The 21,140-nt window shown below is 43.0% G+C and overlaps 1 protein-coding gene across 4 annotated transcripts; it reads right to left on the bottom strand.

Annotated features, from left to right (window-relative positions):
• Positions 1-1,540: 1,540 nt before the first annotated feature.
• khk (ketohexokinase) lies at positions 1,541-21,139 on the bottom strand. 4 transcript variants are annotated; one of them, XM_033625625.2, is made up of 9 exons: positions 20,226-21,139; positions 19,515-19,631; positions 18,780-18,914; positions 18,431-18,565; positions 12,307-12,379; positions 5,187-5,333; positions 3,834-3,922; positions 3,522-3,679; positions 1,541-2,028 (listed from the first exon to the last, which is right to left on the bottom strand). In XM_033625625.2, exons 1-9 carry the CDS (start codon positions 20,321-20,323, stop codon positions 1,928-1,930), a joined length of 1,053 nt encoding a protein of 350 aa, XP_033481516.1. In that variant the 5' UTR covers positions 20,324-21,139; the 3' UTR covers positions 1,541-1,927. The 4 variants fall into 4 exon arrangements, with proteins under 4 accessions (XP_033481516.1, XP_033481517.1, XP_033481518.1 ...); XM_033625626.2 differs by lacking the exon at positions 18,431-18,565; XM_033625627.2 differs by lacking the exon at positions 18,780-18,914.
• Position 21,140: the final 1 nt, after the last annotated feature.

Genomic DNA, 21,140 nt, shown 5'->3' with positions numbered 1-21,140 from the left:
CAACTTTCAGATGAGATACATTTTTAACTGGGGACTGTTGAGACTATAACCTGAGTTTTTAAATAAAGGCTTTTACAATTATAAACAAAACTCTCTTGTTTTCATTAATTTCCACTATCGTACGGTGTTGCCGCTTGGCAACATCAACAAAAAATTACTAAAAAAATTTTTATTTTTTTTTTGCAACAATGGCTTGTAAACCTCAATAATGAAAAAATATGATCAGAATATAGCCACAAGCGGCAGTACTGGGGTTCAGGCCAGCATGGACATTTAAAACTTGAGAGCTGGGTAGAATTAAGACCTTTGACAGTTCAGGACACCTGCATAAAAGGTTACCAATAGGTTTTATGACAATCAGACAGATGCTTTTTTATTTCAATTCAATTCAATTTTATTTATAAAGCCCAATATCACAAATCACAATTTGCCTCACAGGGCTTTACAGCATACGACATCCCTCTGTCCTTACGACCCTCACAGCTGATCAGGAAAAACTCCCCAAAAAAAACCCTTTAATGGGGAAAAAAACAGTAGAAACCTCAGGAAGAACAACTGAGGAGGGATCCCTCTTCCAGGACGGACAGACATGCAATAGATGTCGTACAGAACAGATCAACATAATAAATTAACAGTAATCCGTATGACACAATCAGACAGAGAGAGAGAGAGAGAGAGAGAGAGACACAGAGAGAGAGAGAGAGAGAGAGAGAGAGAGAATATACTAGAAAAATATACTGAGAGTCCACAGAAACTGCCCAAACCACGGCTGCAGAGTAGAGCTGGGCCAGTTCCCCCTCTTACTGTAATTAAAATTAAAAAGAGAACTATCAAATTTTGGAACCACTTGACAGAGTCTGATTTAGACTCATACCAGCACAGAGCATACTTGGAGCAGCAGGGCTCTCTGAATCCAGAAAATAATACCTGGAACGGGACAAATGAGGAAATCAGATTGACAAGTCATAATGACGCTACAAAAATAATTCCATACTCACAAATAAAACAAATCGACAAATAAACAAAAATATTGCAAACAGTGGAAAACAGAAACTCAAACAATCAATAAACTAGAATGTTATAATTTACTGGACAGAGAATTTCAATTGGCCCAATATTTAACCCAAATAAACCCCCCCCCCCCAAAAAGACAAACTCTTACAAAATATAGACTCAGTGAGCATAAACTTGAAACTGGTTGCCATAGAAGAGAGTGGCAAGAAAGAACAACAAGAATTTGTGTCCACTGTGAAGTAGAGACTGAAACTCACTTCGTCACAAATTGTGACGCTTAACGTAGCCTATGTGTAAAGTTAGTTTTCTAATTAGGAGTTGGGCCCTAAAATATACCTTTTGTCTTGCAGGTCTGAGAGCTTGTTAAAAAGCTACTGGAAACATCCATGGAGAGCAGGAAACAATGGAGCAACATACTATCAGATCAGAAGGCAGAGTCGGCTGTGCCTGTGAAACGACAGTCCGCCATGCAGTCACCAGAGACTTATTTCACCGGCTGCACAATTAAGTACAAATTGGTAAACAGTTGTTTATTAATCAGTGAAACAAACTTTATTTTCATCAGGCAAAAAAGTCAGGAACAAACTCCTTTTTTAAAAAAAAAAAGTGACTTCATTTAATCTCAGTACATTAAAACTGAACCGTCGGATTATCATCAGCGGCTGACAATTGATTATCAATCTATCGGTTATCAATCATGTTTATTAATCGTTATACATCAGTTAATTATAAACTAAAAAACAGTTAATTTCAGGTTGTAAACATTTGTTGACGTCACAGTTTTTATGAAGCTTCACTTTTTAGTTTGATCTCTGATCAAAATCAGCACTTTATTTTCATTTCAGTGTTTTTATCTCCTCGTTTCTTACAGTGGGAATAACCTCTCACTGTAACCTCAGTTCTCCGATCCATGTCAGGAGCAGAACTCTGCAGCAATGCCGTCATAACCATGGAAACCACACTTCCTACCAGCAACTCTGCAGCCAAAGGTCAGAGCGTCCTGAACGGTCCCACCTGAGGACAGGAAACATCACTCATTCATTTATGCATGTACACACAGACAGGAAGTCCCACCTGAGGAGACAGGACGTCAAACCTGAGAAGACAGAAAGTCACACCTAAGGAGACAGGGACACCTAAAGACACAAGGGCACCTGAAAACACAAGGAAAACTAAGGAGACAAGGAAACCTGAGGAGACAGAAAGTCACACCTGAGGAGATAGGGACACCTGAAGACACAAGGACACCTGAGGACTGATCTCAGAGCAGTGAAGACTGAGGAAGAGGAGGAGGAGTGATGAAGACCTCAGAGACTCTCACAGCTCAGAACCTGGGAGGAAGTTTCCTTCAAAATGAAAGTCATGCCTAGAAACTCACAGGACAGTGTGATGTCTCACTGTTGGACAGTGTGATGTCTCACTGTTGGACAGTGTAATGTCTTACTGCTGGACAGTGTGATGTCTCAATATTGGACAGTGTAATGTCTCACTGCAGGACAGTGTAATGTCCCACTGTTGGACAATGTAATGTCTCACTGTTGTCACTGTTGGACAGTGTGATGTCTCACTGTTGGACAGTGTGATGTCTCACTGCAGGACAGTGTGATGTCTCACTGCAGGACAGTGTGATATCTCAATGTTGGACAGTGTGATGTCTCAATGTTGTCACTGTTGGACAGTGTGATGTCTCACTGTTGGACAGTGTGATGTCTCACTGCAGGACAGTGTGATATCTCAATGTTGGACAGTGTGATGTCTCAATGTTGTCACTGTTGGACAGTGTGATGTCTCACTGTTGGAAAGTGTGATGTCTCACTGCAGGACAGTGTGATATCTCAATGTTGGACAGTGTGATGTCTCAATGTTAGACAATGTAATGTCTCACTGCAGGACAGTGTGATATCTCAATGTTGGACAGTGTGATGTCTCAATGTTGGACAATGTAATGTCTCACTGCAGGACAGTGTGATATCTCACTGCAGGACAGTGTGATGTCTCACTGCAGGACAGTGTGATGTCTCACTGCAGGACAGTGTAATGTCCCACTGCTGGACAGTGTGATATCTCACTGTTGGTGGACAGTGTGATGTCTCACTGCAGGACAGTGTGATATCTCAATGTTGGACAGTGTTATGTCTCACTTTTGGACAGTGTAATGTCCCACTGTTGGAGAATGTGATGTCTCACTGTTGGACAGTGTGATGTCTCACTGCAGGACAGTGTAATATCTCACTGTTGGACAGTGTGATGTCTCCCTGCAAGACAGTGTAAAGTCTCAATGTTGGACAGTGTGATGTCCCACTGCTGGACAGTGTAATGACTCACTGCAGGACAGTGTGATGTCTCACTGTTGGACAATGTGATGTCTCACTGCAGGACAGTATTATGTCTCGCTGTTGGACAGTGTAATGTCCCACTGTTGGACAATGTGATGTCTCACTGTTGGATAGTATGATGTCTCACTGCAGGACAGTAATGTCTCACTGCAGGACAGTGTGATGTCTCACCGTTGGACAGTGTGTAGATGACAGCAGAGTTGAACGTGTCCCCGGCTCCCAGAGTGTCCACCAGAGATTCAGGAGGAAAAGCATCTGAATGAACGACTGAACCGTCAGGACACAAAGCATCCGCTCCTTTTTCTGCCCAGGCACAAATCAGAACAGCCCTGAGGGACAGACAGAACAGAGACAGAGACAGAGGCAGGTCAGTCACAGACAGGACAGACAAAGAGACAGGTCAGAGACAGACAGGTCAGAGAGAGAGACAGATATGTTTGCCTCCTCATCTGTCCTAACTGTTGACCTTTGACGTCCACTCACCCCGGTCTGACTCGACTGTAGAGTCCTCTCAGAGCAGAGTCAGCTGTCTGGAAACCAAAGTGACGAGCCACGTCCTTACTGACAAACACCTGAGGAGACAAGGACACCTGAGGACTAGAGAACACCTGAGGAGACAAGGACACCTGAGGACTAGAGAACAGCTGAGGAGACAAGGACACCTGAGGACTAGAGAACACGAGGAGACAAGGACACCTGAGGAGACATGGACACCTGAGGACTTGCACATTTGAAGACAACAAGACCTGAGAGCTAGAGAACACCTGAGGACTACAGAACACCTGATAACTAGAGAACACCTGAGGATGAGAGAACACCTGAAGACGAGAGAACACCTAAGGACTACAAAACACCTGAGGACTAGAGAACACCTGAAGACAAGAGAACAACAAAGAACTAGAAAACACCTGAGGACTAAAAAATACTTTAAGACTTGAGAACACCTGAAGACTAGTAAATATCTGAGGACTAGAGAACACCTGAAGACTAGAGAACACCTGAGGACTATAGAACACCTGAGGGCTAGAGAGCGCCTGAGGACTAGAAAACAACTGAAGACGAGAGAACCCAGGACTAGAAAACACCCGAGGACTAAAGAATATTTAAAGACTAGAAAATACCTGAGGACTACAGAACACCTGAGGGCTAGAGAGCACCTGAGGACTAGAAAACACCTGAGGACTAGAAAACATCTGATGACGAGAGAACACCTGAAGACGAGAGAACCGAGAACTAGAAAACACCTGAGGATTATAGAACACCTGAAGACGAGAGAACAACCGAGGACTAGAAAACACCTGAGGACTAAAGAATACTTGAAGACTAGAGAACACCTGAGGGCTAGAGAGCACCTGAGGTCTAGAAAACACCTGAGGACCAGAAAACACCTGTAGACGAGAGAACAACCGAGGACTAGAAAACACCTGAGGACTAGAAAAAACATTAGGACTAGAGAACACCTGAAGACGAGAGAACAACAGAGGACTAGAAAATTCCTGAGGACTAGAGAACACCTGAAGACTAAAGAAAACCTATGGACTAGCACACCTGAAGACAAGAGAACAACCAAGGACTAGAGAACACCTGAGGACTAAAGAATACTTGAAGACTTGAGAACACCTAAAGACTAGAAAATACCTGAGTACTAGAGAAACCCTGAGGACTAGAGAACACCTGAGGACTAGAAAACACCTGAGGACTAAAGACTAGAAAACAACTGAAGACGAGAGAACACCTGAGTACTAGAGAACACCTGAGTACTAGAGAACACCTGACAGACTGTAACAGACTTGTGTCATGTATGTTGAAGACAGGTGAACGTAACAGGTGACGTACCACGTCACCATGAGGAAACAGCTGATACAGTGGCTCTCTGGTCTTCTCTATCTCCACAGAGATGGTGATTCTCTGTTGCTGTGGCAACGTGCTGTTGTACGTCACCACCTGCTGGATCATCTTCACCTGCTCCTCGGCATTTCGGCCCTGCAGGAAAACCCAACTGACACCTGAGGACTAGAGAACACCTGAAGACTAGAGAACACTTGAAGACTAGAGAACACCTGAAGACTAGAGAACACTTGAAGACTAGAGAACACCTGAAGACTAGAGAACACCTGAAGATGTTCTGTGTAGGGTCGTGTTGTCATCTCGTGGTAAAAACAGTTATGAGTGTTCCGTCAGTTAAGTCTGGTTCAGTCCTGTTAATGTGGTTCAGTCCTGTTAGTCCTGTTAGTCCAGGTCAGTCCTGTTAGTCCGAGGCAGTCCTGTTAGTCCAGGTCAGTCCTGTTAATGTGGTTCAGTCCTGTTAGTCCTGTTAGTCCGGCTTAGTCCTGTTAGTCCGGGGCAGTCATGTTAGTCTGGGTCAGTCCTGTTTGTTTGTTTTTTTTAAACTTTATTTTTTTCAGGATTTCAAGTACAGTAGAAAAAAGCAACAACAAAAGACAGAGAACAGAACATGAGGTCTTGGCAAATCTAAGTACCTCAGAAACAGGTACAGGTTATTGTAGAGAAATTTCACAGTTTAGTCCCACAACAAATAAAATAATAGAATAATAAAAATTAAAAGAAAAAATCCCTAATCAATGTCGTTTTCCCTCAGGTAACAATCCCATTAGACAGTAAACGTTCTGTCTTTTCCCAAAAAGGTCTAATCCGTGGACACAACCAAAATACATGGGCATGGTCCGCTTGCGTTGATCCGCACTCCCTCCAACAGGGGAGTTGTGTCCCAGTCCACTTGGATTTCTGCTTTGGTGTTATAAAAAAGCGTATCAAACTCTTCCATCCAAAATCTCTCCGTGTCAATGAATTAGTGGATGAGCATTGAGTTTCCCACGCATGTGTCCACTCCTCCACCAGTTATTTCCATCCCTAGGTCCTTTTCCCAGCGCTGTCATACATAGTCTGTAGAATTTTTGTTCATAGAAGTAATAGCTTTATACAATTTGCCTGTAACCCCTCTAATATTTTCACACTTATATGCATCAATAAAAATCTGAATAATTTTTGAAAAATTTTCAGGGTTAAGACCTCTGATCTCCTTCGTGAAAAAATTGCGTACCTGTAAATACCTGTAAAAATCCTGTCTCTCAAGATTAAACAACTGACTCAGGTGCTGGAAACTGTCAAGTTCCCCTTTTGATATAATTTTACAGAGGGCGGTGATACCAATCTGGGTCCATCGTTTGTATCCATGATCAAGGGTAGCTGGTGCAAAGTGGGGATTGTAAGCTGGCCAACTAAGTATTTTTACCTGTTTGTGGAGCTGGAATTTCTTAACAACCTCTAACCACTTCTTAATGGTAAAACTCACACAGTGGTTCTTGAATTCGAATATTTCCTTTACCCTATCAAGACAACCTAGAACTGACTGTATTGGTGTGTCCCCCAAAGAAAAGTCAATATCTTTCCACTTGGCCTCATAAGATGAATTACACTAGAGCACCAGGGGTCTGAGCTGGGCTGATAAATAATAATCCTTCAAGCAAGGAAGTGCCAAGCCTCCCCCCTCTCTCGGCAGCTGAAGTGTTGAGTATTTAACCCGGGGTCTCTTTTGATTCCATATAAACCTGGAGATATGTTTATCCCATTCTCTAAACTGTTTGCTGGGGACCTCTACTGGCAGAGCTGTGAATAAGTACAGTAGCCTGGGAAGAACATTCATCTTAATCGATCTTACTCTGCCACCTATGTCAAGGGGGAGCAAGGCCCACCTGTCCATGTCATTATATATCTTTTTATTAATCCAATTATAATTTACTGTGTACAAGGAGGACAAATCTTTTGGCAGGTAAACCCCAAGGTATTGGATACATGGTGAATGCCACTTAAAATTGTACTTATTCACCAATTCGGAAGTAGGGGTGTAATTGAATGTCAGGGCCTGCGTTTTGTGAATATTGAGTGTATAACCAGAGTAACTTCCGTACATCTTTAAAATATTCATCAACAAAGGTACCCTAAACCTGGATTATGTACAGTCACCAATAAATCATCTGCGTACAGACAGGCTTTGTATTCTAAACCCCCTATAGTTATACCCTCCAGACCAATTTCCTGTCTAATGGCTTGAGCCAAAGGTTCAATAAAGAGATTAAACAGGGTCCGACTAATGGGGCAGCCCTGTCTACATCCTCTTTGCAAGACTATAGAATCAGAAACACTGCCATTAATTTTAATCCTGGCAGTTGGGGATGAATATAATGTTTTTATACATGTACATTTTATACATTATACATTTTATAAATGTTTTACTAAACCCAAATCTGTCCATTACTTGGTACAGGAAGTCCCAACCAACAGAATCAAAGGCCTTCTCAGCATCTAAGCTGAGAAGGACAGCACTATCTTTTCTTATATTTATGTAATAATAATAATAATATGAAGGGCCGTATATTGTCATGAGTTTGCCTGTTTTTTATGAATCCCGTTTGGTCCTTGTCTATCAAAAGTGGCATCAGTTCTTCCATCCTCCTAGTCAAAATTGAGGCATACAGTTTATAGTCAGTGTTCAAAACATTAATCGGCCTATATGATTTACAGTCCAGCTTGTCTTTGCCCTCCTTTGGTATTACTGATATATAGGCCTCCCTCCAAGACGGGGGGAGGGTCCCTTTTGACATAATATGGTTGAAACAGGTTTTAAGTAATGGGAGCAGTGATTCCCTCATCAGTTTGTACCATTCTGGCGGATATCCGTCAGTACCTGGTGATTTACCCGCCTTAAGTGCAGAAATTGCCTTGTCAATTTCCTCACTTGAGATTTCTGAAGTGAGTTTATCGTTGTGCTCCTTACCTAGAGAGGGAAGGTCTAATGAATTCAAAAACTGAAATTTTTTGTTCGCTAGCTTTCTCCGGTTGGGTATATAGTGATTTGTAGTATGTTTCAAATGATTTCTGGATTTCCTCTAGTTTAGTCAATAATTTATTTGTTATGGGATCCCTTAATTTATAAATTGACTTTTCCGCTTGTTGCTTGCGGAGCCTCCATGCTACTAATTTTGCCTTTTGGGCCAGCTTCATAGTACCATTGTCTCATAAATCTGATTTTCTTTTCAACCTCTTCGCTGCAAATTTTATCTATTTCCTGTTAAATAGACCTCATTTGTAAAAGGGCAGATGGGTCTTTAGTAGAGCCATGGAGCCGTTCTAAGTCCCTGAGTTTAACTTCCAGATCAGACAGTTTTTTCGCTTTTAACTTTTTTAAGAGAGCTGAATAAGCTATTATTTTCCCTCTGAGGAAAGCTCTGGCTGTATCCCACAGTAAGTGGGATAGTAAAAGTCCTTCAATTCCCCTGTCATTGTAGCTTTAAATGCTGCACCATTTAGCATACCTGTGTTAAGCCTCTATAGAGTTTTCCTTGGGGCACAGTGGAGGTGAATTTTTAAATACAGTCCAGAATGATCTGAGAGGTCTCTCTGACCTATTCTACAGTCCCTAATCCTGTGCCGATCAGTGTTGAACATGAGAAAGTAATTGCTTCTCGAATGAGTGTCATGACGGGCTGAATAGAATGTATAATCAGAATCAAATCTATTTAAATCCCGCCATACATCAATTAAACCCAGACTTTGCAGCATACTGTTCACCTGTTTCTCAACAGAGCTCTTATTTCTTGTTGTACTGGTTGTGTCTAACCTAGGATTCAATAATATATTTAGATCGCCAGCACAAATAAGGGTGCCATACGTTTCAGTTGCAATTAAATCAAATATTTTCTTAAAAAAGGGTTTACCACTTCCAGGGGGAGCATAAATGTTTAATAAAGTAACTTCCTTATGGTCAAGTTTACCCCTGACTAAAATATATCTGCCATCTTTGTCTTTTATTTCAGAAACAAATTCAAAACTAGTGGAGTTTGAAATAAGTATTGCGACTCCCCTTTTCTTTCCTGATTTATGTGAGGAAAAAAAGGTGTTATGGAAGCCATATTTTCTAAGTTTCTCATGTTCAGTACAGCAGAGTTTCTCGCCAGAATGCTATATTAATTTTCTCCCTTTTCAACTTTGCTATCATTTTGCTCCTTTTAATGGGACTGTTCAGTCCATTTACATTTAGGGATATAATATTATGATATTGAAAAGACATTTCTCTTTCTCAAACATTTTTTCCTGTACCCTTAACAACCAAAGTTCAGACCTCAAAGAACAACATGGGTAAATAAGAACTAACACACAGTAATAACTATCGTACAAAATAATATTGAAATACAAAACGAATAGGGCTTCCAAACAAGAGGGCTTATTGTTTCCTCTAGCTACAGTGAGGGGAGTTGGCCACAAGGTGGGGCCCCTCATCAACAGACTCAGATGGTAAAAAATAGAAAATAAACAAATAGAGCAAGGAGTTGCTAAACAGACCCCCAAAATGTTGCGCAGTAGTTTGCTTGTCCTACATCGGCCTTAGTGTATACAACAAGGATTTACAGAGGTCATTTTTGTATCTTAATGTCCACCATCAGTTTTTACTCACCAACACACATGGAGAAATGTTCGTGAAATATATCCCTGGCCTCCTTTACACAAAAGTCACTGTTATTTGACGACTCCGCTTACAATTAAACCTGTGGCCGGGTGCCGGGGGGATTATTTAAAATACAGTCATACCTCCCCTGCCTTATTGTCTCGGTTCTCCCTCCGAAATCCCTTAAGTTTCTCTCGTACAGCCTCTTGAAAGTTGTGTTTACCGCCCGTCCGGCGCTCTCCAGCTATATTCCATGGAAGAAGCTTAGTAAGAATTTCCTCCGTGATGCCCTCTGCCTTGCTTCCGCGGATGCATCCTACCAAAAAGCCTCGCTTGGACAAATCCTCTGCTGCTTCTGTGGCGTTGTTGTAGGTGACTGCACCAGAGTCAAGGTGTACTTGCATCTTGGTGAGCGGGGTTTGGAACCGGATTTTGTTTTCCTTAAGCACTCGCTTGATCGGAGCGTACCCCTTACTTTTCTGCTGCACCCGCTCGGCGTAGTCGTGATCAAAATACACCCTCTTTTCCTGCACGTACATCGTCTTCTTCCAGGCAGCCTGTAAAACTTTTTCTTTAGTCGTAAACTGCAGGAATCGCACCACAATTGAGGGTGGTGACACACCAGTTGGTGGCTTGGGGGCCAGTGCTCAGTGGGCCCTTTCAATTCCTAGTTCTTTCCCCAGAGAAAGACCCAGGTTATCTCCAAGTTCTCTCATAATTAAATCCTTGATAAAGCAGTTCATAGAAGTGCCCTCCGTGTTTTCTGGGATACCGTATATGCGGACGTTATTGCGCCAAGAACGTCCTTCGAGGCCCGTGAATTAAAGTATCTTTAATGCCGATATCCCACTTTTCTGATCCTGCCATGCTTCACTCAACCACCTCCAAGCGCCGAGTAGCCTCCTCAATTTAGCCGGTCGCGTCTTGAAGTTTCTGATTAATTTCAGAAGTGAGTTCATCTAGTTGTGCTTTCATATCCTGAGAAAAGCTAGCTCAAAATTCGGATAATTCTTTTCTCATATCCGACTTCAAATCACGCATCCCCTCGGCCATGACTTCGCCCATCACCTTATGGATAGAGCTGAGTGTAGCTGGTGTGTCGCCTTCTTCTTCGAAGTCGCCATGTTTCTCGAGGCAGGAGGCTACGCTAGCGTTAGCGGCAGCTTCCTTTTTCTTAATTTCCCTCTCCGTGGCACTCTTAACCATCGACCTCGTTTTTCTTTGTTCATCCCCGTCCATTCTCCCTTCGACTTGAGACTAGTTTTGAGTGCTACAGCACTTGAATTATGGGGATTCTACCTGGCCAATGTGAGAGCTCAGCATTGTGCTGCCATTCTGTACCTCGCACCGCCGGAAGTCTGGGTCAGTCCTGTTAGTCCAGGGCAGTCATGTTAGTCTGGGTCAGTTCTATTAGTCCGGGTCAGTCCTGTTACTCCTGTTAGTCCAGGTCAGTCCTGTTAGTCTGGGTCAGTCCTGTTAGTCCAGGGCAGTCATGTTAGTCTGGGTCAGTCCTGTTAGTCCAGGGCAGTCATGTTAGTCTGGGTCAGTTCTATTAGTCCGGGTCAGTCCTGTTACTCCTGTTAGTCCAGGTCAGTCCTGTTAGTCTGGGTCAGTCCTGTTAGTCCAGGGCAGTCATGTTAGTCTGGGTCAGTCCTGTTAGTCCAGGGCAGTCATGTTAGTCTGGGTCAGTTCTATTAGTCCGGGTCAGTCCTGTTACTCCTGTTAGTCCAGGTCAGTCCTGTTAGTCTGGGTCAGTCCTGTTAGTCCAGGGCAGTCATGTTAGTCCGGGTCAGTCCTGTTACTCCTGTTAGTCCAGGTCAATCCTGTTAGTCTGGGTTAGTCCTGTTAGTCCAGGGCAGTCATGTTAGTCTGGGTCAGTTCTATTAGTCCGGGTCAGTCCTGTTACTCCTGTTAGTCCAGGTCAGTCCTGTTAGTCTGGGTCAGTCCTGTTAGTCCAGGGCAGTCATGTTAGTCTGGGTCAGTCCTGTTAGTCCAGGGCAGTCATGTTAGTCTGGGTCAGTTCTATTAGTCCGGGTCAGTCCTGTTACTCCTGTTAGTCCAGGTCAGTCCTGTTAGTCTGGGTCAGTCCTGTTAGTCCAGGGCAGTCATGTTAGTCTGGGTCAGTCCTGTTAGTCCAGGGCAGTCATGTTAGTCTGGGTCAGTTCTATTAGTCCGGGTCAGTCCTGTTACTCCTGTTAGTCCAGGTCAGTCCTGTTAGTCTGGGTCAGTCCTGTTAGTCCAGGGCAGTCATGTTAGTCCGGGTCAGTCCTGTTACTCCTGTTAGTCCAGGTCAATCCTGTTAGTCTGGGTTAGTCCTGTTAGTCCAGGGCAGTCATGTTAGTCTGGGTCAGTTCTATTAGTCTGGGTCAGTCCTGTTACTCCTGTTAGTCCAGGTCAGTCCTGTTAGTCTGGGTCAGTCCTGTTAGTCCTGTTATGAGTACTGGTCCAGTAAGTCTGGCCGTCTCAGTTTCTTGGACCGGCGGCTCTGCTCACCTCCCAGTGGATCCACTTGAACTGATGAAGGTCGACTTTGGAGAAATCCTCCGCAGTGACATCAGGAAGGTTCCTGACAGACAGGAAGTGAGGTCAGACTTTCTGTTCATCATGAATCAACACAGGCAGTGACCTTATCACTCACTGCGATTAACAGTGAGTGAATAACAGTTAGCATGCTAACAGTTAGCTCGCCATGCTCCGTTAACATACTGTTAACTTTAAGGAAACATCTGCTCCTCCTAAAGATGATTTATGATTTCCGACACTAAGACATAATTCAGTATTAACTGTAGCTCCATGTAAAATGAATAAATGTGATGTTTCCAGCTAATCCTCCACTCGTCTGTGTTAACCACGCAGTTTACACGTTTTTATAACTTCTGATTTATTAAAAACTGTTCTGAGTCAAACATGATTCAGTCATAGTAATATAAAGTAGCAGTAAATTCACGTGTTTATATGATATAAAGGCAGTACAGTAAATCAGTGACACATTCTCAGCCCTGATGACTAAATACATATTCCACAGTTTATTTTCTAATGTAGGTTGAGCCTGAAGTCAGACGGGGAAAGACAGGGATATCATTTAATGATGCTGAGTGACATACCTGTCAGTCTACACGTCATTCTCTTCTGATAATTCTGATTTAAACGCTTGTGGTTTTATTTCTCATAACCCATGGCAACAGGAACAATGCCTTTTTGTTCTGGTCACATGTTCAACATGTTGCTGAAGACAAAAATGTAGCTCAGACTAGTTGTTAGTCGTTACAGACACGGACAGTGCAACAGGTACCAGAGCTCCACAGAGACATTTCAGAAAATGCTGAGTTAACATTAGTTAAATATTTGTTTAAAAAATAAATCAATATTTGCAAAACTGAAGGCAAATGACTTTGGAAAAGAACCAGTGTTGGCAGTTAGCCACCAAGAGTAGCCACGAGGACAGACAGTCTATGGGACTAACTAGCTCACTGCTACTTCCTCTAACTCACAGGAGGCTGCGCCCAGAATCATTTCTACAGTCATGTCCTCAGGAATGAGGTGGATTGAAGTCTTTCATGTCTATCAAGAAGCCTGATGATGTCACTGTGACATCATAAGGCTGAGGACCAACCAGGACCAGTAAACGGTTGTCTGTAAAATCATGGAATGACCCTTTAAATCCGGCTGATATTCCTGTATGACTCAATGTGATAGACACAGTGTCATCATCATCATCATCATCCTCAGCCTTTGTTTCTCCTCTGAGGAGTTTGTTGATCACTGATTGATTAGACTGAACTTTGACACCGAGCCGACGTCTGACAGTCATAGCATTCAGTCTGCAATGAGTCGCCGAAGTTCCATCATCTGAAGTCGTTTATCAAATTATGTCCAAAAACCTTTATTTTATTTTGTCTTTAATGCGACTGAAGAATATCCATTACATTTGATTTTGTAACTTTGGGAAAAGCCTTGTCACAGACCCATTACAGACCCATTACAGACTTGTCCTCGTCACAGATGCGGATTAACATCAATTTAATTACTGAACGTTTCATCACAGATATTACATTAATTACTGACAATCAATTAATGAATTAAAACCACTGCAGGGACTCAATGAGGTCATGATGTCATCGTGAGGTCATGATGTCATCATGAAGTGAATCAGCTCTGCTCGCACATTTAAAGGAACAGTCTCACATTTTCTTGTCTGATGGGAAACAGTTTAATTTCTGTAAGTCGACTGTGAGACAGGTCCACTGTGAGACAGTCCACTGTGAAACATGTCCACTGTGAGACAGCTCCATTGTGAGACAGGTCCACTGTGAGACAGTCCACTGTGAAACATGTCCACTGTAAGATAGTCCACTGTGAGACAGGTCCACTGTGAGACAGTCCACTGTGAGACAGTCCACTGTGAAACATGTCCACTGTAAGATAGTCCACTGTGAGACAGGTCCACTGTGAGACAGTCCACTGTGAAACATGTCCACTATAAGATAGTCCACTGTGAGACAGTCCACTGTGAAACATGTCCACTGTAAGATAGTCCACTGTGAGACAGGTCCACTGTGAGACAGGTCCACTGTGAGACAGTCCACTGTGAAACATGTCCACTGTAAGATAATCCACTGTGAGCCACGTCCACTGTGAGACAGTCCACTGTGAAACATGTCCACTGTAAGACAGTCCACTGTGAGACAGGTCCACTGTAAGATAGTCCACTGTGAGACAGGTCCACTGTGAGACAGTCCACTGTAAAACATGTCCACTGTAAGACAGTCCACTGTGAGACAGTCCACTGTGAAACATGTCCACTGTAAGATAGTTCACTGTGAGACAGTCCACTGTGAGACAGGTCCACTGTGAGACAGTCCACTGTGAAACATGTCCACTGTAAGATAGTCCACTGTGAGACAGGTCCACTGTGAGACAGTCCACTGTGAGACAGTCCACTGTGAAACATGTCCACTGTAAGATAGTCCACTGTGAGACAGGTCCACTGTGAGACAGTCCACTGTGAAACATGTCCACTATAAGATAGTCCACTGTGAGACAGTCCACTGTGAAACATGTCCACTGTAAGATAGTCCACTGTGAGACAGGTCCACTGTGAGACAGTCCACTGTGAAACATGTCCACTGTAAGATAGTCCACTGTGAGCCACGTCCACTGTGAGACAGTCCACTGTGAAACATGTCCACTGTAAGACAGTCCACTGTGAGACAGGTCCACTGTAAGATAGTCCACTGTGAGACAGGTCCACTGTGAGACAGTCCACTGTAAAACATGTCCACTGTAAGACAGTCCACTGTGAGACAGTCCACTGTGAAACATGTCCACTGTAAGATAGTTCACTGTGAGACAGTCCACTGTGAGACAGGTCCACTGTGAGACAGTCCACTGTGAAACATGTCCACTGTAAGATAGTCCACTGTGAGACAGGTCCACTGTGAGACAGTCCTCTGTGAAACATGTCCACTATAAGATAGTCCACTGTGAGACAGGTCCACTGTGAGACAGTCCACTGTGAGATAGTCCACTGTGAGACAGGTCCATTGTTTGATAGTCCACTGTGAGACAGGTCCACTGTGAGACAGTCCACTGTGAGACAGGTCCACTGTGAAACATGTCCACTGTAAGATAGTCCACTGTGAGACAGGTCCACTGTGAGACAGGTCCACTGTGAGACAGGTCCACTGTGAGACAGTCCACTGTGAGTTGGACCAGGCTAGCTGCTTCTTCCTCTCGCAAGTCTTTATGCTAAGCTAAGCTAAGTGCATCCTTACATTAAACTGTTCCTTTAAATGTTGGAAGTGATGATGTAAACTTAATTTTTCGTTTTCATCCTGTTTATTGACAGAGCAGAGCTCAGCTGATCGTCTCTGTGATGGGTGGATCCATTCAAGTATTCTCTCTGCAGTGGTCATTACACCAGGATCAGGACCAGGATCAGGACCAGGATTGGGTGTTCATGCTTCCTTCAGGCAGGTCAAACAGCGTTCACAAAACACCTCTGTATGTTTGTTTAATCTGCCTGCAGTACCACATGGGAGGAGTTTACACCACATGGGTGAAGGCTCAGATAGAGGGAGCGTGGCCTCTCTCAGTTTCCGTGATATCTCTGCTTCACTCAGTAAAATTTTCCTCCAGCTGAGAAAAGCAATTTAAAAATCTGTGTTGTCATCATAACATAATGTCTATTAGCCAACTGACCATATTCAGCTGGCCACATTATGTCTAAGGAAACGCGTTTGAATTATACGCCAGATGAGCAGCACCATTAGACTGAAAAGGCGCCATCTTGGTGTCCGATATCTCGTTATTATTATACAACTATGGTCACTTCACAAGAACCCTGGAGCCCTCGTGATGAGGTCATGTCATTTCTCTAAACCTGCAGCCAGACAGTAGCTCGGCTACTTTTAGAGCACAGGCTTAACGTGGTTAGGTTAACATGAGCTAATTTAATATTAGCTTCATTAGCATTAGCTACATAAACACTGGCTTTATTAGCATTAGCTACATTAACATTAGCTACATAGACATTAGCTTCATTAGCATTAGCTACATAAACGTAAGCTTCATTAGCATTAGCTACATAAACATTAGCTTCATTAGCATTTGCTACATTAACATAAGCTTCATTAGCATTAGCTTCATTAGCATTATCTACATAAACATTACCTTTATTAACATAAGCTTTCTTAGCTGCATCATGACGACAGCAAACTCTAACATTACAGAATATTTGAATTATCGCTTTTCAGTGGTTCTATTGACGAGCTGCCTTTCTGTTCCTCACACTGTGTGACTGGTGTTAGTGTTCTTTCAAAGATCCTTGAGAAAGTAGTCGCAGACCAGCTCTGTGATTTTCTCCATGATAATAATTTATTTGAGGAATTTCAGTCAGGATTTAGAGTGCATCATAGCACTGAGACAGCACTAGTTAAAATTACAAATGACCTTCTGATTGCTTCAGACAAAGGACTTGTCTCTGTACTTGTTTTATTAGATCTTAGTGCGGCGTTTGACACAATTGACCATCAAATTATGCTACAGAGACTGGATCACTTAATTGGCCTAAAAGGTTCTGCACTAAGCTGGTTTAAATCTTATTTATCTGATCGTTTTCAGTTTGTTCACATTCATAATGAATCATCCTTACATACTAAAGTTTGTTTTGGAGTTCCGCAAGGTTCTGTGCTCGGACCAATCCTATTTACTCTATATATGCTTCCTTTAGGTAACATCATTAGAAATCACTCTATAAATTTCCATTGTTATGCGGATGATACTCAGTTGTATTTATCGATGAAGCCAGAAGAAAGTAATCAATTAACTAAACTTCATAACTGCCTTAAAGACATAAAAACTTGGATGAGCACCAATTTCCTGATGTTAAATTCAGACAAAACTGAACTTATTGTTCTTGGCCCCAAACAACTCAGAGACTCTTTATCTGATGACATAGTTTCTCTAGATGGCATTGCTCTGGCCTCTAGCACTACTGTAAGAAACCTCGGAGTAATATTTGATCAAGATTTGTCTTTTAATTCTCATTTAAAACAAACCTCACGGACTGCATTTTTTCATCTGCGTAATATTGCGAAAATTAGGCCTATCCTGACCCGAAAAGATGCAGAAAAATTGGTCCACGCTTTTGTTACCTCTAGGCTGGATTACTGTAACTCTCTATTATCAGGTAGCTCTAGTAAGTCCTTAAAAACTCTCCAGCTAATTCAGAATGCAGCAGCACGTGTACTAACAGGAACTAAGAAACGAGATCATATTTCTCCTGTTTTAGCTTCGCTGCACTGGCTCCCTGTAAAATCCAGAATTGAATTTAAAATCCTACTGTTAACTTATAAAGCTCTAAATGGTCAAGCTCCATCATATCTTAGAGAGCTCATAGTGCCATATTATCCCACCAGAACACTGCGCTCTGAGAACGCAGGGTTACTCGTGGTCCCTAAAGTCTCCAAAAGTAGATCAGGAGCCAGAGCCTTCAGCTATCAGGCTCCTCTCCTGTGGAATCATCTTCCTGTTACGGTCCGGGAGGCAGACACCGTCTCCACATTTAAGACTAGACTTAAGACTTTCCTCTTTGATAAAGCTTATAGTTAGGGCTGGCTCAGGCTTGCCCTGTACCAGCCCCTAGTTAGGCTGACATACACCTAATCTGCTGGGGGACTTCCTATTATACACCGAGCACCTTCTCTCTCTCTGTCGCTCCTTTGCTAACATTGTGTAACATGTCCTGTTACTACATCTCGCTAACTCGGCTCAACTGCATGTCACAAACTCCGCTCTACTGCATGTCACCAACCTCGGCTTCTTCTCCAGAGTCTCTGTGCTCCACTGTCTGGCAGGTTACCCCGTATCGCAGCTGTGCCTGGATCGTCTGGTGTGATTGTTCCTCACACTGTGTGACTGGTGTTACAGTGTTACTGTGATAGTTCCTGATGTAATCCGATAATTTGAACATTTTTGAAGGTAAATTTCAGGGCTCCCGTTGATCAACCTGATTTATAGAAGTGATGACACTTCTGTCTCTATGGTAACAAGGTGACAGTGATAAGAGGTATTTCATGAACGTTGTCCGCGCCCGCAGGTTGTCAGCTCATCTTACATGTCAGAGAGAATGACGGTTCGAGATCCGCTGGACGGACAAACAACACAACACGCACACGGGGTTTGACCTTCGACCTGCCAAACCACTGCTGAGACATCGACCATTCGCTGAGAGAAGTCTGCCATGATGAAACTGACGGACAGAGAGGGAGAAATACAGGAAACTGCTTCATATCAACTCTGTCCTCCAAAATATAACCACTGACAGACAGAAAATTTTGTCTTCAGTGGTGGAACCAGAGGAGCTCCGAGTTGTTCTGTAACAGCAATGATGATGATGATGTTCCTGAAATAGAGACAGTTAGTCAGACACACACACACACACACCTGTTCACACTTGTTATCACCTGTTCATGTGCAGTATGGTGCGACTTCCTGTGCTGATGTTGCTGATGACCACGGAGGCTGGAAGGACACACTGAGCGTGCTCAGACACCAAAGACACATCGATATGGAACTTCTGAAAATCCTCCAAAATAAAACTACAGACAGGAAACTGTTTCACATCTCCTCTGACCTCAAAAATAAAACTACAGACAGGAAACTGTTTCATGTCTTCATTGTAACCTGAACCATAAACTGATCAGGTTCCTCCTCACTGAGAATGTTAGACATCTACAGAGGAGACAAGGAGAGAGAAAGGAGACGTGGAAACACGAAGAGAGATAGGAGACAAGGAAACAAGGAGAGACAAAGGAGACAAGAAAACTAACTCGTAGAGTTTGGAAGTATTAAAACGTATTTTATCAGAGACTTCAGACCTCCAGTTGTTTCCATGGATACAATGAATCTGACCCTGTTCCATCCATCATCCATCAAACATCCATTGATACATCCATCTGTCCAGTCGTCAATCCATTCGTTCATCCATCCATCCATCCATTCATCAATCCATCATCAATTTATACATCCATCATCAAATAATCCATCATCCATCCATTGTCATCCAGCCACCCATCCATCATCCAGCCATCCATCCATCATCTATCATCATCCATCCATCCAAATTGTTTCTTTGTATTGATCAGTCTGTCAGTTATTGATGAATGTGTTGTTGAGTCTATAGATTGATCAGTACTCACTCAGCCACAGGTCCAGCAGAGAGTGAACCCATGAAGGCGCTCGAAGCTCCCAGCAGTGACAGCACCGTGCAGGAGTTTGATGCGTTTCCTCCTCGCTGCCAACGTTGTGACAAACATCTGTAGACATGGAAGGTGAACACATTACTACATCACTGATCAACATCACAACACCATTGATCAACATTACTACATCATCAACCGACATCACTGTTGAGAATGTCAGTGGTATCAGTGGTAGCATTAGCCTATGTGCTAACCTGGTATCACTGTTAGTAATAGCCCATATTCTAACATGGTTTCACTGTTAGCATTAGCCTATGTGCTAACCTGGTATCACTGTTAGTAATAGCCCATATTCTAACATGGTTTCACTGTTAGCATTAGCCTGTGTGCTAACCTGGTATCACTGTTAGCATTAGGCTGCTTGCTAATCTGGTATCACAATTAGCAGAAGCCTGCGTGATAACCTGTAGCAGTGTTGGCATCAGCCCCTGTTCTAACCTGGTAACACTGTTAACATTAGCCTGCTTGCTAATTTGGGATCACTGTTAGCATTAGCATTGGTGCTAACCTGGTATCAAAGTCAGTATTAGAGTATGTTCTAACATGGTATCAGTGGTAACATTAGCCTGTGTGCTAACCTGGTATCACTGTTAGTAATAGCCCATGTTCTAAAATGGTTTCACTGTAAGCATCAGCCTGTGTGCTAACCTGGTATCAGTGTCTTCTTCTGGGTACTTGTCGACCACGTTGATGATGTCGAGACACACCAGACCAACACACAGAATCTTCTTCTTCTGTTCCTCCATGTTTTCCACACACACAGCTGCAGTCTGGACTGGACTGGACTTTGACTGACTGACATACACACACACACACACCCTTTATCTGGTCAACTCTCCACAATAAGACTCACTACTTCCTGTCAGCAGAGATGATCAAATAAGAGCCTTTCAGGGGCGACTGTCCCCATCCATCCTGACAGGACTTAATGATCTCGAGCTTTAACCAGCGGTGTCATTGATTTCTATTCTGTGTCAGTTTCCTGAAACAGTTCAGTTACTTCAGTGACTTCCTTGTAAGACTCAAAGTCCTCCATCCAATGTGTGTCCAACATGTGTCCAGCATGTCCACACACCCAGAACCAACCAGAAACCTGTGACACTGTAAATATTACCTTATGGGACAGAAACAAAAAAAATGTCTTTGATCAGCAGAAGAAATTCTGCATTTAAACAGATGGTGAATAATTACCTCTATAACTCAGTAACTTGTTAACTCAGTAACTCAGTCAGTGTGTGTGGCAAATGTATGTTGTATCTGTGGGGTTGGCACTCAAGATGTATGGAAGCGTGAAGAAAATTTTCCTAATAGGACAAATAAACTAATCTACTAACTTGTTAACTCGGTAACTCAGTAACTTCTTAACTCAATAACTTTGTCAGTCGCCTGTTTTCAGTCTGGATTTTTATTAACAATGTTTTTAACGGCTTGTAAGTCATCAGCATAAACACATCGTGAACACAACAGAACTTTCAGCAGTGTTTCTGCTGTCTGGGTGGATGGAGGAGGGAGGGTGGAGGGAGGGTGGAGGAGGGTGGAGGGAGGAGGAGGGAGGGCGGAGGG

This window comes from Epinephelus lanceolatus, chromosome 1 (genome assembly GCF_041903045.1).
Source record: "Epinephelus lanceolatus isolate andai-2023 chromosome 1, ASM4190304v1, whole genome shotgun sequence".
Taxonomy (NCBI): domain Eukaryota; kingdom Metazoa; phylum Chordata; class Actinopteri; order Perciformes; family Serranidae; genus Epinephelus; species Epinephelus lanceolatus.
This window is presented reverse-complemented; position numbering and strand designations above follow the sequence as displayed.

Excerpts from the sequence above, each read along its gene's own strand:
- khk (XM_033625625.2), bottom strand. The coding sequence starts at position 20,323 with ATGGAGGAACAGAAGAAGAAGATTCTGTGTGTTGGTCTGGTGTGTCTC. Across the intron at positions 18,566-18,779 it reads ACCATACTGCACATGAACAG|TTTCATCATGGCAGACTTCT; the intron begins GTGATAACAAGT and ends TCTGTCCGTCAG. Across the intron at positions 5,334-12,306 it reads TCAAGTGGATCCACTGGGAG|GGCCGAAATGCCGAGGAGCA; the intron begins GTGAGCAGAGCC and ends GTTTTCCTGCAG.